Source organism: Camelus ferus, chromosome 3 (assembly GCF_009834535.1).
Source record: "Camelus ferus isolate YT-003-E chromosome 3, BCGSAC_Cfer_1.0, whole genome shotgun sequence".
NCBI classification, from domain to species: Eukaryota; Metazoa; Chordata; class Mammalia; order Artiodactyla; family Camelidae; genus Camelus; species Camelus ferus.
The window spans coordinates 27,471,465-27,497,766 of NC_045698.1; the positions used below are offsets into that span (position 1 = coordinate 27,471,465).

Here is a 26,302-nt window from a genome sequence, read left to right on the forward strand (position 1 = left end):
TTCTGTACATAGTAGTTTGTATCAGCCAATCCCAAATTCCCAATTTATCCCTCCCTCTCGCCTCCCACGGCAGTAACCATAAGTTTACCTTCTGTGTCTGTGAGTCTCCTTCTGTTTTGTAAATAAGTTTGTGTCATTTTTTTAGATATATATATTTTTTAATGTAGCAGCTCCAGGTAAAGCACACCAATTGGACAACCTGATTCTTGTCTGGATGTCTTTTAAGCTTACACCTAAATGTTGTCAAATTAGGCAAAAATAAACTGAAAATTGTGTGAACATCCCTGGCTGTTTGGCCTTCACTGTACCAGGTACCTGGATAGTTAGAGGCAAAATATTAGGAGGGTCTAATAGATTATGCAAAAGGAATGTGGTGTTGAAATGAATGCACTCTGTAAATATGAAGAAAGAAGATGAGTGATGTTGGATAGCACCTTCTGAGCCCAGTCACTCCCTCCCCAGCCCCTTTTACTCACTAGACAGATAATCTGTTGTAGCTCAAAGACTGTGAATGTGCAATGCTTTCCACCTGCCTTTCACCCTGCTGAGCTTTTAGGCTCAGGAGAGAAGTATTTGTAAAGCACTTTTCTGGACTCTTAGATGAAATGTGTTTATCAAGTAAAGCCTATGCCCAAGTGCTTCAATCCCAGCTTGAAAGTCATTTCCTAGATCAAAGTGATGTACATCCACATGGCAGGAGGTCTAACTCTGGGCCAGAAATGCATTCAAGGAAGAGCCATTGATGTGTGCCCTGGGTCCCACCTCCTTGCCACGAAGGGAGGTTTCCAGCTTTAGAAAAAAACACCTCAGGGGCAGCTCGCACGCCAGGACACTTTGTGGTAGGCCCTGGCAAGAAAACACCTGCTGTAGGAAAGAATCTTTTTGTCAATAAATGAGACAATGTGGCTCCTTTGAGTGGAGAAATAGAAGCTAATTAGGGCTGCATTCTTAACCTGTGGACCTGCCGATTTGTTTCATTCCTGCAATTTATCAGGATGAAAAGATAATATAACGGCAGTGGCCAACGTTCTAAATTTCAGGACCTTTCCTGATTCCCCAAGTTGTTGTTAAGAGCTTCTCTCACTTGCTTCCAATGAAACAACAATCAGTAACTTTTATGGAGGGTTTGCTCTGTGTTATCCTGGGGCCACAAGACAACATCTTTACTATCACAGAGCCTACACTACAGTGGGTGAGATGCAATACATGAGTACACTAGAAAATGCAACAGGCGCTATCAGTTAAGAAACGTGAGTTGTGAAGGAAAATAAAGCAGGGTAAGTGGACAGGACGTGCCACAGGGCTGGGGTCGGGGGGCGAGATTTCTTACAGAGGGTGTGAGCGAACCCTCTCAGAGGAGGTGTGGTGCTGTAAAAGTATCTTCACAAAGTCTTTGACATTAAGCCCATCAAAGATGGGGTCTAGGTAACCCCCTCTTGAAGCTGGTGGGACTTTATGAATGCCTTTGACGAGCAGAATGCAGTGGAAGTGAGCCTGCGTGATTTTTAAGGCTGGATTAGAAAGGGTCCTGCAAGTTCTGCTGGTTTATCTAAAGACCCTTGCTTTGGGAGCCTTTTGCTACTATAGATGGAGCTGGCTATCCTGAGCCCACCACGTGGACAGCATACACACACACACAGAGAAAGAGAGAGAGAGAGAGAGCAAGAGATTCCTAAGGAGAATCAATTGCTCCAGCCCCCCAGCTGTTTGGGTCTTCCCAGCCCAGATGACAGACATGTGAATGAAGAAGCCATCATGATGACCCCAGCCCCAGCCACCATCTGATGACATCCATGTTGGAGACCCATGACAACTGCTTAACTGAGCCCAGTCAACCCCTGGATTCATGAGCCAAAAGAAATAATTGGTATTGTTTAAAGCTGCCGTTTTGGAATGATTTATTTCACAACAAAAAAATGACCAGAACAGGAAGTAATAGTTGAATGAATGAATGAATTCAGGGAGTACCTGAATGAATTCAGGAAACAGCTATGTGAGGGTCTGGAAAAAGTGTGTTCTAAGCTCAGGGAAAGTAAGTGGGGTGGCATGCTGGAGGCACAGCAAACAGCAGAGTGTGCATGAAGGAGAGTGAGATGTGTCTGGAGAAGCCGGCAGGTGCAGCTCATGCCTTGGGGGCTGTGGTGAGGAGATTGGATTTGATTCTGAGCTTGATGGGAATCCTAGAGGAATATGAGGGCAGGAGTAACACTCAGATACATTTTTCAAAAGATTTCTCCAAGTGTTGAATGGCGAATGACTATTGGGAGTGGACAAGAATGGATGCAGGGCAGAAATGATAGTAACTGTGTGGTCACAGTGGAGATAGTAAGAAGTGGGTGGATTAGGGATATATTTTAAAGGCAATACCAACCGGACTTGCTCTTCTACTGTGTGTGAGAATGACTACAATAGAGGAGTCAAGTATGGTTCCCAGGTTCTGACCGGAGTAACTCAGTGAATTGTGGTGTGGGTTGGGTAACGATAGGTATGCTTTAGACATGTTAAGTTTGGGGTGCTTGTTGCATCTTCAAGAGGTGTTGACTAAGTAACTGGACATTGGGCTCAGGAAAGAGGTCTGCACCATCGATAGAAACTTGAGAGTTGTCAGGTTATAAGCAGTAAATTTCACACCATGGGGGCTGAATGTGTGGGAGTAGGTCTGGAGGAAGGCTGAGGACTGAGCCAACATTTAAAGGAAATATTACATGTCTGCACACTGATGGGAATCATTCAGTACACAGGGAGATATTGATGATGCAGGAGAGCGGGCAGAATCAAAGCAGCAAAGTCCTAGAACAAAGCAGCAGAAGCCATGGCACAAGTCGACCAGTTGGGGTCAGGGGTCAGGGGTCAGGGGAGCAGGTCTCCCTCAGCATCATGGGCCTCACTCAGAAAACTTGGCTGAGTTGCAATTGCCATTTACTTGTTTTTTTGGGGGGGGAGCCAGGTAATTAGGTTTATTGATTTAATTTTTTAATAGGGGTACTGGGGATTGAACCCAGGACCTCATGCATACTAAGCATGCGCTCTATCCACTTAAGCTATACCCTCCCCCACTGCCATTTACTTGATTTCCTTCCTCACTGGACTGTAAGCTCAGGAAAATCGGCAAAGAATATGGATAGTTTATGCAAAAAAAAAGTACATAACAGCTTTAAACATTGAGTCAAGCGCAATCTGACTTAATAAGAGAAAGGCAAATTAAAACTATTCCAAGATACCATTTTTCACCTATGAGACTGGCAAACGTCAAATTGTTGTCATAGAACTTCTGTTGGTGAAGCTGTGGGAAACCGGCACATCCACACTCCACTGCTGAAGGAGTAAGATTATCTCAACCCAGGGGCTTGGGGCAATTTCAGCAAAGTCTCCAAGGTGATACCTTTGACCCAGTTATATCACTTTTGGGAGTTAATCCTCAGGTACAGTGATCCATTTGCCAAATGACATATGAATAGGGATATTCATTGCAACATGGCTTATAATACGAAACGGGAAACAACCCAAATGTTCGTTAATAAAAGACCAGTTATCTAAACTATCCAGACAATGCAAAATTAATCATTTGTGAGGTAAAGGAGGAAGTTCCTTTTCTATTGATACTGAAAGGTCTCCGGGCTATATTGCAAAGTGAAAAAGCAGAAAAGCAAAGTACAAGATAGTATAGATAATCTGATACTTTTTATGAAAGAAAGGGAGAGGGTAAGATTGCATTCGGCTCTGTGCTTTTATCCACATAAAGACACTGGAAGGAAACACAGGAAACTAACAGGTGATTCCCTGTTGGGGAAGGGTGAGGTGGGAGGTGGCAGAGTATTCTCAGTACCTGACAGACAACACAAATCTCATGAAAAGTTAGGAGTGGGGGAATTACACTTCTCAGTGTAAACTTGTTATATTCTTGAATCTTCGGACCACGTAAATATTTTGTTACTTACAAATGAAAAGGAAAAACAAATGATAACTGTACCCATAGCACCCTCACTGCTTGTCTGCCTCTGTGCTGAACACACCGCATTGATGATCTGGGGGATTCCTCACAGTAAGTCCCATTTTATTCCCTCTGTGCAGGTGCTAGGAACAGGTTTAGAGCAGTTCAGGAGTTTGCCTGGGGTCACAGAGCCAGTAAACTGTGGACCTCAAACTTGAATCCATGGCTCTAGGACCTCTATTATAAGCTGTTATTCTACTCCCACGGTGGTTTCTGTTTTGTTTTTAACATTTCTATTCTCCCTTGAAAAACATGAGAGATGATATTCCCCTCATGACCTATTCTCTTGGGCATCCTTATATTTACAGACAAATGATCATTGAAAACCCCCAATAGTTCAGCAGCAGCAATAGCTCACTGTTGCAGGGCAGATTCAACATCTGCAGACAAGTGATGGTCCCTGCAGGTTAGCTGTAACTCTATCTCCTCTTCTCCTAAACCAGGAAGCATACCAAAGTGAAAGGAATAGCAAGGTTATTGTTTTAAAGAATCCTTTTTGTTGATTGAGTTCTTACAGCGTGCCAGGCACAGACGGTGTAAGTACATTGCAAGTAGAATGATTGAATGCTCACCTAGAGCCTTATTAGGTAGAGGCTGTCATTGTCACTGTTACGGGCTGGATTGTGTCCCCTCAAAAAGAAATGTTGAAGTTCTAACTCCCTGGACCTCAGAATGTGACCTTATTTGGAAACAAGTTCTTTGCAGAGGTAAATAAATTAAACTGAGGTCATTAGGATGGACCCTAATCCAATCTGACTGGTGTCTTTCTGGAAAGGGGAAATCTGGAGCCAGATGGACATGCACAGAGAGGGGACAAGGTGAAGGTGGCCATGTGATAACAGAGGCTGAGATTGGAATGATGTGGCTGCAAGCCAAGGAAGGCGAAAGATTGCTAGCCACCACCAGAGACTGGGAAGGATCCTACCCAGAGTCTCAGAAGGAGCATGGCCCAGCTGACAACTAGGTTTTAGACATGTAGGCTCCAGAACTGCGAGATGACACATTTCTCTTCTTTTTTTAAAAAGAATAATTTAGGTTTATTTATTTATCTATTTTTTGATCTATTTTTAAATGGAGGTACCTTGTGCACGCTAAGCACGCACTTTGCCACTGAGCTATACCCTCCCCTCAACACATATCCTGTTCTTTGAAGATATCTAATTTGTGGCACTAGGAAATGAATACCATCACCCTCTTACAGATGAAGGAACCAAGGTACAGAGAGGTTAAGTAACAGTTCAGAGAGGTTGCCCAGATCTATATGGTTGAGCAGTAAGTAACAGCACCTCAACCCAACTTGGGAAGTTGAGTTCCAGAGCAGTGCTCCATTCTGATCAAATTTGTATTTTTTAAAATCATTTGCAGTCATCAGTTCTTTGGCTGAACTAGGTGTCTGACTGACTTCCTGACTGGTCTGAACATTTTGTTTTGACCTCAACCCTGTATCAAAGGGCAGAGCCAGAGTGTTCAGAGCGGGGCAACCCTACCAAACTCTCAAGGGCAGGGCAGCAGGTGAGCTTACAGCCAAGTCCAAGCTAGCGGTGCAGCTGTTTGGGGCTGTGGGGCCAGCCAAGGGGCCTTTCTGGTCCTCCCTGAAATAGCTGAGAGTGGCCAGGACCCAGGGGGTACGAACTTCAAAGCAGTGGAAGCCTTCCCCACGGCCTCTCATTTTTGATCAGCAGGAGTCACAATCTAGGAATGTGAGTTGTATAAATTATTGTTTTAACTTAAGAAGGGATCAGGGTAAGTACAAGAAGCCTAAAGCAACTTTTGGTAACCGACTTCCCAAATCTCCTTTGTACCCAATGCCCACCACATGAAAATATTTTCTGCCTATAATAATGCTTCTTAGATAAAGTGCAAAGAGGAAGTTATGGGATAAAGGAAAGTGTGGCCAAACGCTCCACCCAAGCCCGGGCTGGTCTGTGTAGCATCTCCAGGTGCCCTTCCTGGAAGATGCAGCTCTATGAGCAAACCACGTGCCTGGTGGGGCCCTGGTGGAACAGCAGCCTCCACTGCAGCCCGGAGGCAGGCAAAGGTGTGCTTAAAATGGACATCAGAGTCCAAAACAGAGTTTGGTTAAAGCAAGAGTCCAATGACCAAAGGGGAATTAAATACAGGTCAAGGTCATGTTGGGCAGAGGGACAGAGTTTGGGTGGGTATTTTCCCCCAGCTATACTGTCAAAGCCCAGAATATTTCAATACCATCACCAGATGGGATCATGCCGGATCAGGTCTGTGTGTTCTCCGGCCATTTTGGGTACAGCGGAGACGGTCAGTAAGCACATGCCGTCTGGTTGATTGATTTCGTGGAGTAGCTTGGCGTGGGCTTCATGTTCCCAATTAGGGTTAGAGTGAAAGGAGAGAAAGTGTCTTTGCTGGAAGCCTGGCCAACAGGCCTGCACCATGGTCATTCTTCTTGAATGGGAGAAACACCACTCTAACTAAAGGACAAAATGTGAACATAGCTTGGGGTGTCAAGGAGGGGAAGCAAAATGGTTTACATTTGCCTAATGTGGAGGCAAAAGGGGAATGTATGCAAGAGTTAGAATGTTAGACACTGAGGCAGAGTGAGAGAAAGATTCACTTCCTTAAATTTAAACTTCTCAGACCTTAGGTACTGAGAAACCCAGGTTTCTCATCCTCTGGTAAAAATCAGCTTTGTTTCATCAGTCCAGTATTGAAAAAATATCTCAGCCTTATCATTTGAACACCTTGTTGAAAAGAAATCCCTGGCAAGAGCAGTAGGTTTCCCCAGACAGCTCTCAAAGACACACTGGGGCCTCTTGCCCATCCTTTTCCAAAGTTTAAATCCTGGGGCCTCATCTCTCAAGGTGGGTTAAAATGTTTTACCTGCTTTGCTGCTAAAGACGTGGACTCTGAAATATCAAAGCCCACAGGAAAATTCCAGAGACAAAGAGAAAAGCAACTCACCTGGGAGTGGTCCCGGCTGTCAGGACACTTATTTCTAAAATGCATATTGCAAAGGCAAACGTGCAGCCGGCAGACATCAGTTCCAGCAGGGCGGCTCCGAACTGGGGAACTATTATTGTTTGTTTTCGCTCAGGATTTTTGTTGAATTGGGCTTCCTGGGTGCCAAAGTCCATTCGAAGGAGAGTCGTTTCGTAATTCTTGGTCTACTGTTTGGCCCAAGAATGTATTTATCATCTGATAAGTGTATTGGGGCCTTGAGCCTGGGAATGCTAAACAGCTTAGATTAGCAGCAGTGCTCCATTGAAAAACAAAACAAAACAAACAAACAGCTGCAGTGGTTCTCATTTTGGGAAACTCTAGGAGGGATGATGAGGGACTGTGTAACTTGGGGGAAACGAAGTCCTGTGGGTGATTCTCATAGAGGCATAAAGTCAAAATTATTATAAGAGTTGCACTCATGGGAAGGAAGACACAGACATAGATGTTCCAGTCTGCAGGTGAGCTGTGTGGGCTATTTCCACGTGGGCAATGTGGAAATGCATTTACAGACCTGGCTTTTTTTTAAAATAGGTGTAGTGGATCTTTTTGAAGAATCTAGGCACACCCTCTAAGGCATTTACCGTATCTTCCTGAAGGATATGGTCTCCTTCTCTCAGAAACACACCTGTCAGCCAGGTAAATTCTGAGATGGAATATACCTTGCTCCAACCCCTCCTTTTTACATTCTTCAGGACTTGTGGAAAGGGCAGGGTGTTTTGGAAGTACTGGAGAGGGAGGACGTCACAGCTGCTTTTAGAACACTGGTTGCACAATAGAATGACTAGGGAGACCTGTGAAAAAACACTGATGCCTACCCTCCCTGAGCTGATCGTAATAATTGATCTGGGATGGGCCGCCGCATCAGAATTTTGCAAAGCTTTCTGGATCGTTCAAATGTAGGGGCAGGGTCAAAATTTCAAAGGACCACCTTGAGAAGAAACACATGAGGTGCGATATACTATCGGTTTTCTAAAATTTGCTAACGCTTAAGGGGCCTCCGTAAGTATTCATTAATGATAAGTAGGCAATTTCCAAACATTAGCACATATAAAGTCCAGCAAACAGAGGACAGAGTTGGGAAAGTAACAGAGCTCGTTTTCCCAGGACTCTCTACCTGTTGCATCTTTTCCCTGGTCCTGCCTAGAGTAAAAGCTCTCTACCCTCATCACCCCTTCTTGCCCCCACTTCTTTTTATGCAGAGAGCTAGAGCTCCCCCATGGGACGGATTTCACCAGCTCCTGAGTCTGCCGTGTAGATGGTTTATATGGTCGACATGTAGGCCATGCAGAATTGCTAAAGAGTAAGTTGGTTCCAGCGTGTGTGATGACACTTGTAACTACATTGATGGATAAATCTATACCCAAAGGACACTTCTTGGGAATCTTTGCTAAAGACAAGTGGGCTGTATCCAGAGACAGTATGAATCTGTCAGATATAGTGGAGCAGCGCTGAGGACTCTCACATGGCTTCCCTGGATCCTTCCCATGGATCCCTGGAAAGAAGGACTTTGAAGCAGGCAGGGTAGGACGATGCTTTATGCTAATTAGACTGACTGCTAATTGATTAGATTGTGATCATTGGCTTGACAATTAGATGTGGCTGGAGACTGAAAAACCCCCTCTCTTCTGTGAGATGGACTCACTGGAAGAGGGTGGGGGAGTGGGGATTTCTTAGCTGACTGGTTTGAGTGCTGAATCACTCTGTAATAGTTATATTTATTTTTTCCTCATGGTTCAGGCTAAAAGAAAAAGTGGGCAAGTAAAGAAGGGAATAAAGTGTGACAGTAATATACTATAATAATAATTATGAAAATATAGTATGTCTTACATTTTTGTAGTGCTTTTAACTCTTCTTTGCCCTTAACATCTATTATCAGACATGTTATTATCAGACATATTTTGAAATGAAGTTTATGTTTCATTGTGTATTTGAGAGAAACAAAGCATCAGGATGCATTGGAGAAGTGAAAATAAATACAATTTTAAATTTGTGTAACACTTAATGGCTGCCAAAGAACAGAATGAATATGTTTATGGAACTTCCATGTTGTGCCAGGTTATATATGTGTAATCTCATGTAATCCTGAAGATAACCCATTTTACAGTGGAAGACACTGAGGTGCAGTGAAATGGCATCATTTGTCCAGCATCACCCACCCCCAGTGGTGAGTAGCTGGAACTTGAACTTGGTGTATCCAGCTCCACCATCTCAGGCCCTTCCCACTGCACCCTCGGTCCTATTATTATTCTAATTATGTCATGTGAAACATCATCAAACTACAAAATTCCTCACTAAATCCTCTCAACCCCATAAAAGTAAGCTTTCAGTCTAGTCTTACAGATGAAGCTCAGAGAAACAGAGCCCAGGCTACGCATAAAGAAGTGGCAGAGGTGGGAGTTGAACAAACCATGTCCTCAAACGTAATTCCAGAGTTTTCCACTCTGCTGGGTGTTCTCAAAGTTTTCACCACTCAGGAGCCTTTTAAAATTAAAAAACAAAAATCTCATTGGTTTTAAATTTGTTGGAAACTTTGAGGGACTGAATTATATTTATTGCACAAAAATAATGCCTTTCCCCATTTTTAACACAAGGACATGCACTTGTGTACATTAGAATGGGTGATCATCAGGCGGAAACACTGAATTTTTATTGAGGTGATATAAATGTGTTGAGCACAATTTCCATTTGGTTCTTTCAAAGTGAGAGAAACTGTTTTTTGAAAGTTTATTATTAGGAATTTCATGGACTCCCTTTTAGTGTACAAGGACATCAAGTTGGGAACCACTGTCTCATTCCACATCTGCTTCTAACCGAATCCCCAAGGATCTGGGGTTCTTTCGATGTCATGAACTTGTAGTGCTTTTGCTTACCACACGTGCACTTGCTGCAGATAATCAGAATTATTGAACAGGGAGAACTTGGAGATGACCATCAACTGTAGGCTTCTTGGTGCGTCTTCCTTGTAGGTACGTCTTCCTTGCTGCTGTGTCCTTAATGTCTAGGCTTGTGCCTCGTACATATTAAGTCTCCACAGATACTGTAAATTACATGCATTAATAGGTGAATGAAAATGATGTCCAGGAAGGTAAGTGACACACCCAAGGCCCCACAGTCAGGGCAGGGGCAGCATTAGATTCCAGCTTTCTTCACCACCGGTTCTGTGCCCTTTTCATTACAGTACTTTCAGACGAGCTCTTTTATAAGAGAGGAGAAAGAATTTCTCTGTTGAGCATTTCCGGGGCTGTTTGTGAAGTTTGGTGGGGGTGATGTAAGTCTGGTTATCCTTTTACAGTGAGGAGGATTCCTGTGGCTCAGATCGGTTTACAATCACATGGAACTACTTAGGGTCCACTTGACTGCATTTCAAGGGAAGAGTCAACACCGTCCCTTTCTCTTCTGAAGTTCACAAACTTCTAGCTCTGCCACCTCTTACCTTCCTCTTACTTTCTTGACTGCCTACCTTCAGCGAAGGCTCTGACATTGCATTGTAATTTCCCTCTCCACTCAAACTGCAGCCTTCATGTTCGTTATTTCAGTATTCTTACAGACACCACCCCGATTCACTGTGTTGATTCCATCAGCTCCATCGATATTTGTCTGAACTCCATTCAGTCCACTGCCCTACTTGGCTTCATACCAACCCCCAGAATGGCTTTACCTTCTAGAATGTCGTTACCCTATTCTCTGCCCACAAGTTCCAGTTCCTCCAGCTACCTCACTCCCATAGTACTCTCACTATCCCTTTTCTTTGGTTTATTGAGACATCCAGCTCCTTGATTTCTCCATTTTCCTCCAGATTAACGCCTTCCTGCTGGCCTCTCTTCCTTTCCTCCTCTGTCTGGATTCCCTGCCCACTAATGAGCTCCTCTTGCAAGCTCACCCCCTCCCACCTCTCCCGCCCTTTGACTTCTAATCCTCATCTACAAGCTCTCCTCCTGGGACCAGTGCTGCCAATTCAGTTTTCTGCTGCTTTGCCTGCATCTGCTTAGACACTCACCTCTGTTTGCCTGTTTTTTCACTGGACTTTGGACAGTTTCTTTCCCCATTTGTCTTAGTAGCTCTTTCACCTCCTACTTTCCCAAGAAACTCAGAAAAACCTCTGGTTTCCAGTGGGTGCCTCTCATGGCAACTTCCCTGAATCTCCATCAAATCTCAGAGGAAGAGGGAGCCTGATTTTATTTACAGAAATATGGGCTCTGTAGTTAGACCTGGAATTTCCAGGATTCTGTTGTCTTAGCTGTTCTCCCTCCGACAGCCTCCATTTCTTCATTTTGATCAGTTCCTTCTCATCAGCCTTGTGAATATGCTCAAGTAAAAATACCCTATGATATCGCCCAGGTATGGAATCTAAAAAAATGACACAGATGAACTTATTTACAAAACAGAAACAAACTCACAGACATAGAAAACAAACATGGTTATCAGGGGAGAAAGGGGGCAGAAAGGGATAAATTGGGAGTTCAAGATTTGCAGACACTAACGCCTATATATAAAATAGATAAACAACAGGTTTCTATGATATAGTTCTACAGGGAACTATATTCAATATCTTGTAATAACCTATAATGAAAAAGAATATGAAAAGGAATACATGTATGTACATGTATGACTGAAGGACCAGTTATAAACTGACTATACTTCAATTGAATACTATACTGAATTCCTGGATTTTCTCTCATTGCTACCACCCTTGGCAACCAAACTTTTGCAGTCTGCGTGAACTGTCTTCCTTTACTGCGTGGTTATGTTCAACTTACTGCAGCCTGCCTGTGTCTTTTGTACTCCACTCAAGGACTCTTTATTGTTAAATTTCAGATACTTTTCTTGGTCCTCTTTTTGTCTCATAGAAGCATTTGACCCTATGGGCTGCTCCTATGATTTAGAATTTGTGATACAGTGTTTCCTGTTCTCTTGCTTCTCACTTGTTAGCTCCTCTCCCTTGTCCATCAAGCCAACGCTACTCTTCCCTGGGGGTCTGTTCTCTGCCCTCTTCCCTTCTTAGTCTACACTTGCTTTTCTTACCTACTCTTAAGATTAAGCCTGTCATTCAGAACCAGAAATCTCAAAGGGCAGTCCTTTGAAGTTCCTTTACCAGAATCTTCTGGGTTCTTGTTTTGAAATGATAATTTTCAAAAAAAAAATGCAAAGTTTATCGTGTTACTTTCCAGCTTAATAATCTTCAGATACTTCTAAGAAATCTCCAGGTGGACTTTAATTGTCCATGATAAGTTGAACTTGCCATGTCTAAAATCGATAGCATAATTCTTGCCCTGTCCCTGTCAAGGAAGCTCTTTTTATATTCCTTATTTACTTTAATTAGTCACCACCCACCCTGTCTTTCTGGTTGCTATGTTTCTATATCTCAGAGTTATTTCTGTTTTTTTTATTGCATTAATATTTTGATAGTGTTAAATAGGTTTATCATGATTCCTTCATAGTTATTCCATAGTTATTTTATAGTTACTGAAAGATCAGTTGGTTTCATTTGGTTCAAATATATTTGGCTTCTGGAAATTGGGACTTTGACAAAAACACTGGTATTTTGGGACCAAACTACATATAGACTTATTAGTTAACACTATGTAAACACAACTAAATATAACAGGGGTTGAGGTGCTTTGCAAATCTTAAATTCTCTTTAATTTTCTCTTTTAAAATTGTTTTTGTTTTCTTTTTGGGTGGAGGGCAATTAGGTTTATTTATTGATTGATTATTATTTTTGTTATTTTTTAGTGGAGGTACTGGGGATTGAACCCAGGACATTGTGCATGCTAATCACACGCTCTACCACTGAGCTATACTCTCCCCACTAAAAGTATTTTCTTGACACTTTGCAGTTTCAAGGCTGAAGCCTGAGGCTTAATGCCCAGGGAAGATGGTGAAATAAAGAAGCGATTGGTCACCTGGGAATCTCAAAGCAGCGGGGACTGCACAGGTTACAGAGACTGTGAAAAAACCTCTTCTCGGGCTCAGAGAAGTTGGAAGAGGGAGAGGACTGAGGAGGGGAGAGGCAGGCTCAGAGATGTGTGTTCTGAGTAACTTTTTCAGGCCAAATTCCAGAATGAGGCCAGCGTGTTAAGTAGATTGAGGTCAAAGACAGATGTTTCTGTCTTCGCCTTCTGGGACTCTGCGGGGAACAACTTCCAGACTTCCCCAGTTTAGGGGAAGCCAAGTCAGAATAAAAGTGTTTGTGCTGTGTGTTTGGGCAGAGAAGGAAGTGTTGATTCTGACTTCCATGGTTTCTTTGGCTGTCGTGTGTCACAGAGGATATCTGTCTCCCTCTGTTCTGACGAGGGTAGCTGGCAGGCTTGCTACGTCAAGGACAAAGTGGGTCTAGAGTAGAGGGCAGGGATGGAAAGGCACTTACAGTCTGACCTCAGGAGTCTAGTTTTAGTGAGGGCCAAGGTGGGGGCCTAGGCAGCAGGGAGAACCACCAGGCCTGGTAGTCCCCCAACCTCATGGAGAGGAACAGATCCTCCATTCTTCAGCCTAAAGTTTTAGCTACAGATACCAAAAGGTAGGGTCCAGGTGGAAGAGATAGATGCTGTAAATACTGGAAGAACCAGAAGACTGTGTAAGGACCTGTCAGAGAATCTAAGCCCCTTCTCCACACCCCCTCTACATCTCACATAAAATTAGCATCATTGTGGAGAAGACCAGGAAGAGGGGGAAGAAGTCTGAAACACTGTGCTCATATCTGAAAGAGATAGTGTTACCTAAAGAGGGAGTCCTAATGTCTAGATTGAGGTTCCAGGACCCGACTGGATGTTGGCATCCGGGTCCAGCAGGGTGGAGACTTGTAAGGAAGATAAGATTCACTGAAAAAAAAAGAAAGAGAAAAAAAAGAAAAAAGAATGTGGATACATTTTCTTTCTTCACCTGAGTATAGTGTAAGCAAAATGTTGACCCTATTTCAGAGGTACATTTGTCTTCTCCAGACACGTTCTACTAATCCTCCTTCTCTGGGGATAAGGCCAGTTGATAACTATAGAGGATTTAAGTTAGAAACTTAATCCTGTTTCTGGTCCAGCATCATCTCTATTTTTTTTTTTTTCCTCTACTGATTTGAGCTTTTCTTTGTCTTGGGGTTTTATGTGTATTGCTGATGGGCTGCAAGGAGTCTCTCTGCTTTACCTGGCTAGTTTCCAGTCTCTGTGTTCTAGGGTTTGTGATTATCAATGTAAAAGATGTAGAGTCTGATGGGCTTTTTTAAACCCTGAAGAACTGAGGAGAGAACGAGAAAGCACTGTGTAAATTACACTGTGTGTCATCGGTTTTGATCCAGTTCACTTGGATGTTAGATTTTGACAAAACTGTTAAACAGTATTACGGTTTTAGAATGTGCTTGTGTGAAGCACTTTCCTCACTGACTGTGGATCATACACCAGATGCAGGAGAGTTTGCTATTAGCAACATAGAAGATGGCGGGTGGAAGGATAAACTGGGATTTCGGAATTAGCAGAAACACACTACCATACAGAAAATAAACAACAAGGTGCTACCATATAGCACAGGGAACTACATTCAATATCTTGTAATAGCCTATAATGGAAAAGAATCTGAAAAGGAATATATATATATATATGTATAAGTGAATCACTATGTTGTACACCAGAAATTAACACAACATTATAAACTGACTATACTTATAATAATAATAATAATAATAATAATAATAATAATAATAAAGAAATGTCATTCTTTGAATTTGATTAAAAAAAAACCCAATGTAGAAGCAATTGGGAGACTACCACTCACAACTCATCTTTTGCTGTGAGCAGCCTGAGGCTTACATTAAAAGCACTTAAACATGCTGATAGGAAATACTTGAATTAGAAAAACGGAGCATGAGGTTAAATTGGTGTGTTGCATTTGTAACAACTAGAAAAATTCAAGCTTTGAAGTGATACTTAATTCATCCTGAAAATAAGTTCTGGAAAGGCCAAAGGAAGATCAGCTTGCCTAATGAAAAAGGGGTGAAAGATGTTTTTCCGTTCAGTTTTGTGGTAAGTACATCGGTTATAGAATGCATGAGGAGAGAAGTGCTGTGAAGAGAATACAGTCTCGGTGAACATCAGATATGCCAGTGTAGAGGCAATGGTACCAGTTGTGGGGGGCAGTGGAGGGAGAAAGTGGTCAACTTGAGGTTCAGTGCAAGGACGCTGGAGCCTGGGTTGGGATTCCACTCCTGTCGCTTACCAGCTCTGTGACTTTGGATAGTTTCTCAAGGGCATTGTGCCTCTGTGTCCTCCCCTAAAAACTGTCAGTGTCGTAGTAGCCCACTTCATAGAGTGAATGTGGAATTTATTTTTATTTTGGAGGAGGGGAGGTAATTAGGTTTATTTATTTATTTATTTTTAATGGAGGTACTGGGGATTGAACCCAGGACCTCGTGCGTGCTAAGCATGCACTCTACCACTGAGCTATACCCTGCTCCCTTAATATGGAACTTAAAGTGTTGATTTTTACACTCTCAGAAGAGTGTCTGCCACGGTAAATGCTGGGTAGGTCTTTGCTGTGATTATTCAGACTCCTATGGACCATCCCTGAATCCACTACTCTTCCTGTTCAAAGCTGGCAGTGTTGTGCTTGCAATGAAGTAAAATGAAGACTTGCAAAGCCCTTTAGCAAGTAATTCCTCAGGAGTTTTACAGTCCTCCACTCAGCATCCTTTCAACTGAAATAGCACATGCCTCCGGGTTCAAGGTTGTGTTAACATTAAAGCCTCCTGCGCAGTGCTTGGCCTTCAGCGCCCCTCCCCTCCCACCTTTTATCATTTCTGGTAACCCTCGTGGTTCTAAGACACAGGAACCAGTCCTCTGCATTCGCTAGCTTCTACCTTCTAGCCCTGAGGCCTTATCCTGAGCTCTGCTGACTGTGCTCTCCGTGGGTGCTTCTCTTCTGCCCCGAGGGTGTGATGAGTCAAAGACTGCTGTGATCTGCATTTGGAGGTCGGCCCATTTGGGGTTAAACTATGCCCCAGGCATGTGGAAGACACATTAGCTAATTCCTCACCCATTTCCAAAGCTTTTCTGCCAGGACTGAAGTAGCTCAGGGCTCAGTGTTCAGAAGGGCCCCGTGTTTGGTTTAATGCTCTACTGTTGCCATTTTGAAATTCTGAATTTTATGCTTGGACTTTTATTTTGAAAGCAAAGTTTGATGGTGAAGTGGAGCATGTGCAGGAGTAGAAAAAATACGTATTATGTGTCCCCCCTTCCATGCCACCCCATTCGCATATAGTGTTTCTGTTGCTCCGTGAACATGGAATTCAGGTAAATTTATAAAGTGTGGTAATTCAGTGACTCAAAGCAAAAGTGAGTATAAGGTAAGTGTGTTATGTCTAAGACTGAGTTAGTTGGGGGTGGTGAGGTGGGACAGGGGATGGGGGACACTGACAGCCCTGAGAGGTCACACTCTCTGAACCAGAACTTGCTTCCAACACACAAAAATCCCCCCTCAAATAAACCAAGAAACATGATCACATCTTTCTTACTAGTGTCCCTGCCCTGCATTACCATCCATGTAATGTTGAAAATAATGACATAGAAGGAAAGAAAAAGATAGAACTACTCATAGTTTCTTTCTTCCCTGTCCTTCTTTTCTCATTAGTGAGCAGTCCTGGTAAAATATATATGCATCAAGAAGTGAATTAAAACCAGTTGAGTTAGTTTTGTGCCGTGTTTCTAACTGTTCTGGTAAGAGTGAAATACATGCAAATACACATGCGTATGAGTTATGAAATATAAACTGTGATTTCAGTGATTCCACGTATGAATTAAAGATTAAAAGTAAAGCTCACGCTAATGCTTTAAAATTTTAATTTTTCTTTACTTAGAACAACATTAAATGGCAAATAAAATACATTATGTTAAGAGAGAGATTCCAGAAGAAAGGAAATACCTTTATATTTTATTGCCTTTAATGACACTTTTTCCTGCTTTTTTCCTGCTTTGTGAATAATGGATTCCTCTGTTTTTATTTCCCCCTGGGCCCCACAAATGGGGTAGCCAGCCCTGCCTCTTCCTTTACTACCTTTACTGTAGAAGTTGGGAATGCTAAAAGCTTGATTTTCCAGCCTCCCTTGCACCTAGCAGTGGCCCAAGTGACCACATTCTGTCCATTAAGACATAGCTGAAATCTACTGGAAAGTCTTAGGGAAAACTGAAGTGCCTGGTACAAGGAACAGACGTTGATTGCACTGCCTTTCCCTTTCTGCACTCTTTGAACAGTAACATTGCATTTGGAGCTATGCAGCCATCTTGTGACCTATAGGAAATAAACATAAGAACAGAAAGCCAAAGGCTGCAGAAGTTGGAGTGAAAACCTAAGAGTTTGTGTCCTTGAGGGTCTTGTTGAACTGCTGAGCCAACAGCAGCAGCCATCAATCTAGAATTTCATGTGAGAAAAATACCCTCCTGCTAATTTTAGCCACTGTTAGCCTTTCCTTTGCTGTTGTCCATTCATTCCTAATGGACATGTGTGCTATGAACTGCCTGTGCCCAAGGTCTTTCATCAAAAGAAGACAATTCTTCCTGCTTTTAGCCCTGTCGTTTCCACCATCAAGGCACTTAACCAGTCTCGTGGGCCAGTGAGGGAGGCAGGGAGGTACATGTCTCATCAACCCTTCTGTTCTCTTCCTTGTCTCTCTCTGCTAGCTCCTGTGTTCCCCTGTATTCCAACGCTCTTCTTAGCTGCCCCCAAACAAAAAGATATGTGATGATTAATCAGTGTAAGTTGGTACCTGGTGGAGGTGGTCTCATACATACCCCCAGAGACATCCGAAACCCGGTGTCAGCCCAGTCTGGTCACCTGTAACTTTTGCAACAGCAATCATTTCCCTTTCTTACAATTAAGGTAAAATAATAGTGAGAAGTCAAGAAAATGAAAAATAAATTGAGAGAGAACTCCACAGCTAACATCATAAGGAAAATATAGTCATGAGGACTTTCACAGGTGGTTTTTTTTCCCCTCCTTTTATAACTGCTTTATCTTTGGTCCCTGCAGAAGCCCAGTTTCTTTGCCACTGAATAGCCCACATTGTCATAACCCTGGAGACTGGCACTCGTATGATTTCAGCATATAGTAGAGGTCTAGTAATTAAGCACATGCTTTCAGAGAAGCCAGGGAAAAAGAGGGGCTTGGTCCCTCATTAAGTGAGATGACACACGGCTGAGCCTTGTCCATCAGCGTGGCTGTAATTAGGACACAGTATCAGGGCTGCCACCACCACACCGCCTGTGTGTGTCCGTGTTCGGCATATCAGCTTAGAATGTGAGTCTTGGTTGTTTTCAATAGAAGGAAGTTAGTTAAAACATAACATTTCCCAGCAAGAATTTAGGACTTTTATTATTTAGCAATCTCCTCCAACGGTTATAATAGCTTAAATATTTACCAGGGACTGTTGGGGCACTCCTATCTTTCACCAGGAGACCTTATATTGAACCTATTCCAGGAATAAGGGTCAGAGTGCTCACTCACCAGCTTGCTGCAGGGTCAGCCAAACTCCTGAGTTAGCTGCATCCTCTGTTCTTTCCCCTGCCCGCTTTCAGCACAGGAAGGACACAGAATCACCTTCTGTTTGGCTCTCTAGACACCACAGTTAACATTTTGATGGAGGAGTTTGAAATCACTGAATGAAAAGATCTCCCTACCGCGATGCACAGTTTTATAATAAAATACCACGGAAACCACTCACTTAAGGAGTTGGAGCAGACTGTAGCCATTTGAAAGCATGGATGTTGGTCTCAGATGAGCTGGAACAGTAAGAAATCCCACCTGGCAGGATTACAGTATCCACAGAATGAAGTTATGTTGTGTAAGTGGTAAAGCACTTGGCAAATGCAAGATTATCTCGAGAACATGAATACCTTCTCCCTTTGTCTTGCCTGTATGTGAGAAGTTTGGGGGCACACTGGCTGCTAAATTCATCTTTTAGTTTAGCTTTATGTGACGCCTAAATGAAACCCTCTTCTGGGGATAACAGGGTTACCATAAAAGCTGAACTTCTGGCTTAGAGGTGTGAACACCACTGCTACTAAGAGACTATGGAGAGGAGGTCTGTTTTCAGTTTGCAGGGACACTTCAGTGAGCACCTTCCTCTGCTTGGTCAACAGTAGTTCCTACTGCACTGAAGTCAATGCCATCCCCTTGTACGCACGAGCAAGGGTTAACCTCGGCAAGTTCTTGCTTAAGCCACACGGAATATCACAGAGGCTCAGGGGGTTAGACACACTGCAGAGCATCCAGATAAGCCAGATAATTTGTGCAACATGTTCTTATCAGCAGCCTTTCCCAGCTCATCTGTGGCTTACTGGAAGCTGGTCACGTGTGGAGTCTGTTTCTCTATACTCTACTCATTCTTGTCAAAAAGAGATCAAATATTTCAGTTCAGGGGAGAGGTATGGCAGTAATATCAAACATAACAGTAAATGCCAATCACTGACACCTACCCTGTCAAGTTCATCTGATTCCTACAGAAATCAACTTTAACACCAAGGCTTCTATACTCAAGCAAGGTCTGCCTCGGGGTCAGCTTTCCTATAGCTCTAAGTCTTCTTGAAATGAATGAGAGCCTTGAACTTTTTTTAATAGGGGAGAGTGTTTAGGAGTGTCCTGTGCTGAAGACATTTGATCACCAGCTTGACCACCTCACTCTGAAGCTCTCTTGAGTAGCCTACACCAGCCTCGACCAGTCCACACAGGTGTGTTTTGATGAAATCAAACATGGCTGAATTAAGAACAAGAGGAAGTAAAAGGCATGAGCCAACAGTTCACTAATGAATGATTTTTGTACTAGACATAACTGAGGTTGTTCTGGTAAAGTGTTTTTCACTGGGGTCCCATTAAACTCTCAGAAAGGGAGTATGTAAGGTCTGAGAAAGGAAAATAATAAAGGCTTGAAAGACATCAGATGGTGATTTACTCGTGGTCCCATTTTATGGATTTTCACTTTCTAATTTTTGTGACAATCCAGAATGTATTATATCTAACATTTGCTCCCCTTACACTGGTACACTTTGTACCTTGGCCCTAATCCACCAATTCAAAGCAGTGGTCAAATAAACTGATGGTGACACGTGAGATTCTGCCATTCCAGTTTATTGAAATGAGTAAATTTATAGCTTTCTTTGCATACAGAAAAGTGCACAGGAAAATAAGCATGTACAAAACAATCGTGTGGCTGGTCATCACTTCCAAAATTTTTCTACTTTCAAAAATTCAGCTATGTAGAAATAATTGCCTCCAGTTTAGCACACTTGGGTATTTAGACATATAAAATATTATTTCAAGTCTGTGTTTATAACGGCTGAGTAGGAAGTCAGATGGAAAATGATTTTGTACATGATCAGCTATTACCATTAAACATAAAACCACAGGACTTCAGCTGGGACTACTTGGGGCTAATCAATGGAGGTTCATGAGGCCACCATCTTGTTTAGGTCCTGAGCAGACATCCTCTTCTTCTACCGAAAGATAACATCGTATGTGGTTGATTAACACCCACAAGAACCTGAGCACCAGGGGTCAAGAGACAGCATTTAAAAACCCAACATGGGGAGGGGAGGTGCAGCTCAGTGGTAGAGCATGCATTTAGCATGCTTGAGGTCCTGGATTCAGTCCCCAGTACCTCCATTTACCAAACAACAACAACAACAACAACAAAAAAAAAAAACAACCCAATATAAAACAAAACTCATTACAGCAAGAACAAACTCTTCAGAACTGTGCGAGCAATAGGACTGAAAGTGAACTGGGAAATTTTCCAAGGTTATGAGGAGAAAAATATTGCAGACACTAGATTTTTAATGATAACACCAAGTACTTGTTCTACTGCTTTTTCCCCCCCCTCCCATTTATATTCCTACTAACTATGAGACTGTGGCTTCAAGAAAGTTTTCCAGTTAACGATAAAGTTCTGGCATGACCCCGAATAAGCACCTAATATGTTTGGCACAACCACATTTAACTTTGTGAGATGTTGCTCTTCGGAATACAGTCCTTCACTGCTGAGTTGAGTTGAGTTTTCCTTCAACGTTAACTGCTCTTCTGGAACTTCAGCTCAAGAGGACGGCCTCCCATCCCATAGAAAGGATAAAGGCTGTGCCTGTTTGCAGTTCTAGTTTCTGGGATTAGACATTACTGGGAAGGCAGACAGGCTTCAGATCTGTGAATCATTAGATTCCCCCCCCCCCTCAAAACTCTGTTTTTGTGATGGAGAGGTAATGCTGTATGAATCCAGGAGCCAAAATGACTGAAAAGAGAATCAAAGGGAAAAGAAGAGGACAGATGAAAAATGATTTTTCCCTCATTTGCAATAGCCAGCAAGAGATTGGGAGAAAGGACACTCATCCTGGAGAGCAAAATAATCTTCAGAAAGAGAACTTATACCTTAAAAAAAGGTTCTTAGGTGTGTCAGGCTCCAAAATGTCAAAGGAGACGCTGGACTTGCTTCCATTTTACTTTAAAAATTCTCTGTAAGTGACAGTCTGAAGCAGGATTTAAGAAAATGCCTTGTTAGATTACAATCTTTAGGTTTAAGCTCTAAAACAGAACCTCCAAACACTTTGAACAGTAAGGATTTTAAAATTTATTCAAAACAGTATGATCTGAGGGGTTGTGATGGTTGCACCGGCCAACCAGGGGATACATGGTAAAGTGTTCTCGAAGGTTCCAGGGGCAGAGTAGGCAAGGGTTCAAGTAGGGAAACTACTTCATTTACATTTACGCTAAAGAGTTTAGGTTCTTAATTTACTTAAAGCCATCGATTCAGTTTAGCTCAACAGAGAGTGAAAGGCTTTCTACAAGCTGAAGAGGCAGCGAGACATAAGGCAACAGATAATAATGTGTCAAAGCTAGAACAAGGGCAGAGGTCAGGACTTTTCTGCCTATTAGCTTTGTCCTTCACTACTAAGGCCAACCTTTTTGTTCCTCTGGATAGTCAGCTTGCCAAGTTCCTAGAGAAGTATGGGAAAGGGGAAAACCCATGGTTAGAATTTGGGGATCGAACATCAATGCATTAAATATCAAGTCATTATTTAAAATGTCAGTAACAGTATCTCCTAGGGCTGATGTGAGAGGACTGAATAAGGTAACCCACGTAGAACCTGTAACAAAGTGATTAACACAGTAACGCTCAGTCATGTGAGCTATCTCCTCCCGTGAGAGTTCTCCTCCCAACTCCCCAATCTATAAATGTAACAAGTTGACCAAAATTATCCTTTCTTCATGACCTAAAGAGTAAAGGGGCTCCAAAGAGAACTCTCAGTCAATTCAATTTAGCACAAACAATTCTCCCAGACGTTCAATGTAGTTTACTCCTTTCTGTTGGTCCATGTGTGCCTCCCCTGGAGAGGAGGTAAGAATGAGTCCCTATTAAGACTTCCAGCCCTTCAGTAGCTTCACTGCTTTGTTAACAATAAAAATCATCTGGATGCTTGTTAAAATGCAGCCTTTCTTCAGGGGATTCCTTAGCACCAGGGCCCAGGAATTTGTCTTTTCAATAATCTTAGTTCTCGGAAGCTGATTCTTATGGACAAGCACTTTAAGAAATACAGTAATTGTAGAAATAAAGGGGGGGGGGGGCTAATCCAAATTGCAAGTAAACTCAAATCTTATTGTTGGTGTCCGATGTAAGATATTTATCTATTTAAAAATTTAAATTCTAGATAGGTCTAGACATAGTTTGGTAGTCTCACTCAGATGAGGCAAGACTGAAAAAAAAAAATGGATTTGGGTTCTTGTCATTTTTCCTGTTGTTCTCCCATCAGCTATGCCCTACCTCCCCTAAAATGCAGATGAACCTCCTCTCCTCCAGTAACGTCAATCTTTCAAGATCAGATAAAGTTGCTTCCATTCACTGTTGAGAAAGAAAGACCCAGCCCCCATCCTCCACCACACGTGCACACGTGCACTCCAGGGTTTCAGTCTAAGGTGGTTTTACACACAGTAACTCACCTAGCATGAAACCCACAGCAGACACACCTAAACTTATCCTGCTTTTTCAGGAAAGAGCAGTAGCTACCACCATTTTGGCGTTTAATACCAACAGGCTATTTCAGACTAACTTTGAGGCCCCTCACAAAGAAATACACATTGATTTGGGAGGCAGAAGTGTTGTAATCAGTATCTGGTGACCCGTTTGGTGGCTTCAGAAGGTCTTCAGATTTTCAAGCTTCTACAGAAAACCACGTAATTACTAGGAGGCTTTGCAATCACTTCAGTATGAAGGTCAAAAATCTAGAAAACCGTTATGTGTTATATTGAGTCTTACTTCCATACAGAAGTGAAATATCAAAAACACAGGATGGAAATCTATATTCCTTAAAGTATACGTCTATTTTTTACATGTATTAGAATTCTATTCATAAATGCCCAGTCTAGTCATTATTGAATTAAGGTATAGATTTCTATATCTTTTACTTCTCCATTACAGAGACTTGACTTTTTCCCAATTCTAAAATTAAAATTTCACCCTCACCCTCTGTGCCACCCTTTCTCACCAAACCAAAGCTTAGTGGGATCTTCTACTTACAGAAGCTAGGCGAAAGGATTTCCGAATGGATCCCGATATACATCAGAAGATGCAGGTTGAGGGGAAGCCACCTATGGAGATAAAAACCATCTAGTCAATAACTGTAATTACAACAATAAGAAAACATCTATAATTAAGACTTCTCAAATTCCTTTAAAAATCCCTTAGGTCACAGACAAATCAGATATTGTATAGGTCTATGATGGTTTGTGTGTGCCTGCTTATGATTACATCAAAACCACAATTCAGAATTATCTTGGTCTTTCCAAAATGCCGAATATTATTTTTATGAGCTAAATCATAATGAGTGGGAAATTAGGAACTTAAATTTTTGAAAGATTTTTAAAGATAGTATTTTGGCTCAATTTCTTGCAAAGTGCTTTCACGAGCTAAGTTAAGTGAGATATAAAGGACTTTTTCTATACGGTATTTGTTTCTCAAGTTCAAGAGAGTAATTCCTGCGAAAAAATATATCCCCAGTTTGAGTTGATGTTTATACTGTGATGGTTCTCAATGGTAAATCTTATTCAAATGTCCTTAACTGGGGGGGGGGGGGTTAGATTAGGAGTTTGTGATTAACAGATACACATCACTATATATAAAGTAGATAAACAACAAGGACCTACTGCATAGCCCAGGGAATTATATTCGATTTCTTGTAATGAGCTGTAATGGAAAAGAATCTGAAAATATATATATGTATGTCTATGTAAAACTGAATCGCTTTGCTGTACAATGAAACTAACATTGTAAATCGACTACACTTTAATAAAAATTAAGAATAAAACTAAAAAAAGAAAAGATAATAGAATTAAAAAAAGAAAAACAAAAATAATTGTCCTTTCCCGTCCAAAATACAAGCAAGGTTAACTTAGGAGGTAGTAACACTGTGTGGCACATACTTTGAAGCAACAGTTTCTAGTAATTGATACTTACAGAGGCCTGTGATGAACGGAAAGAATCTTTAGAGAAAGGGTTCTCAAATGCATTGTCAGCAGATTTGGTAACTGGCAGGGCACCTTGTCTGGGAGCTGGCTTTGGCAGTTCTAGAAGGCGAGAAAAGAGTTTGCAGACAAGCTCTCCTCAAACACATGCACAAATCCTCCAGGCTTATCTTAGAAATTAAATTCCATACTTTTGAAATTGACATCAGTGCAACAAAAATCAACACCAAATACGAAGACTCCCAATGATTATTACAGGCAGATCTACCCCTTCTCGGAAGGGGAAGCCAAGTATATTCACTTCAAGTGAAGAGATTCAGAATTCCCTCACTTAAATGCACCTACATGGCAAACCTTCATTAAGCCTTGAGGCCAACACCAAAATAGAGGCTCCCAAGAGTTTAAACCACTCTGCAGACTAACGAGCTAACACAGTGTATCTAGCATGCAAATTCTGGCTGCAGTTTGAAGCAAACTTTAACTTTCCTGGTTAGACAGGTAGTGCCGTCCACATATACCTACTCATGAAAAAATGAGCCCTTATCATCACACAAACAGCCCTCTAGGTGCCACAACCCATTGAATTTCAATGGCTCTTGGCAGCCTTTTTAAGACTTGTCACAAGAGGGCAGCATTGGGCCAGCCCTTCCTTGGGAAGAGCTAAGGTAAACAGTTAACTCCATAGGTAAATGGTTAAGTAGCCTCCACAACCCCTGATAAGCAAAAAACACCAGAGTAAGGCTATTGGTGGGTTACAAAAGGGTTCCTCTGAGGGACTCTGTGGGCCCACATGACAGTGAAATACCTGTCGGGACGGCTGACAGAGAAGTAGGTGGCTCACCATTGATCTTCCTCAACAGTTGATTGGCGTCAAAGTCGTCATGGTCTGCATTCTCCTGAGGGATGCCAACTTTGTTGTTGAAGTAACTGGAGAAGGCACTTGATGCTCCAGAGGAATTCTGCTCTCCCTTCCTTGCCGGGACAACAGGTGGCTGCCGCAGTTGGAAGTCCTTAAACATTTCTTTCACTTCCTTGACTTCTTTGTCCCCTAGTGGGTCCAAGGCAATGAAGGCATCGCTGGAGATGTCCTTGGGAGGGCCAGTTCTGGGAGGGGGTTGAGGAGGAGGGACCAGGAGAGAGGAGAGCCCAGAAGGGGACTGGGCTGACGCAGCAGGAGCTGGAAAAACATTGCTCTGAAAAGGATTCCCCAGAGGACTGGCTGACGACCAAGTATTGGGTGCCACGGATGCTGATGGGCCCCAAACAACAGGGGCTGGAGGGGAAGTTGAGGCTGCAAAGGATGAAGGTTGGTTCCAACCTGGAACAGCTGGGCTATTGGTAAAGATGAGCGGCTGGCTGAATCCTGAAGGCTGACCAGCAATCAGAGCGCCTGGGACCACTGATGTGGACTGACTGAAGACTAGAGAGGCTGAGTTCCATGGTCCTGCCTGAGCGGGTGTAACTGACACACCACCTGAAGGGAGGAAGCGGCAGAGAAGACTTCTCAGAAGACCAGCTCAAAGGGGACTCGAGTTTCAGAAAGCACAGTCCTCTGGAGAGCATTTATAGAGAGCATTTACATGCCAAACCTTCATTAAGCCTCGAGGCCGACACAGATTTTATTAGAGTAAATCACTAAAGATTAATTAGCTAATACAGTATAGCTAATGCTGGTTGCATTTTGAAGTCCTTTTTTTTTTTTTACCATATCTTTTTAACTTTCCTCATTAGATGAGTCATACAGTCTGTAAGTACCTAGTCATAAAAAAAAATGAGCCCCTATCATATGTACACTGATATATTTGAAACAGCCTGTCAAGAGCATGTCAAGATCATGAACCGAGATGTTGAGTAAATACATTT

At 42.4% G+C, this 26,302-nt stretch overlaps 2 protein-coding genes across 8 annotated transcripts in view; both read right to left on the reverse strand.

The window, feature by feature from the left end:
• Positions 1–7,137, reverse strand: part of C9 (complement C9) — a 46,042-nt gene extending 38,905 nt beyond the window's left edge. Inside the window, exon 1 of the mRNA XM_006185155.3 lies at positions 6,926–7,137. Within this exon, the coding sequence (XP_006185217.3) occupies positions 6,926–7,098 (173 nt within the window). The 5' untranslated portion in view covers positions 7,099–7,137. The remainder of the gene's footprint in view (positions 1–6,925) is intronic.
• A 12,909-nt stretch (positions 7,138–20,046) lies between these two features.
• The window catches only part of DAB2 (DAB adaptor protein 2), a 162,702-nt gene continuing 156,446 nt past the window's right edge, over positions 20,047–26,302 (reverse strand). For all 7 annotated transcript variants that reach the window (XM_014559663.2, XM_014559662.2, XM_014559665.2 and 4 more), the window contains 4 exons: positions 25,281–25,913; positions 24,432–24,541; positions 23,496–23,566; positions 20,047–21,918 (listed from right to left, as the gene is read on the reverse strand). In XM_014559663.2, the coding sequence (XP_014415149.1) occupies positions 23,501–23,566; positions 24,432–24,541; positions 25,281–25,913 (809 nt within the window). In that variant the 3' untranslated portion in view covers positions 20,047–21,918; positions 23,496–23,500. The remainder of the gene's footprint in view (positions 21,919–23,495; positions 23,567–24,431; positions 24,542–25,280; positions 25,914–26,302) is intronic.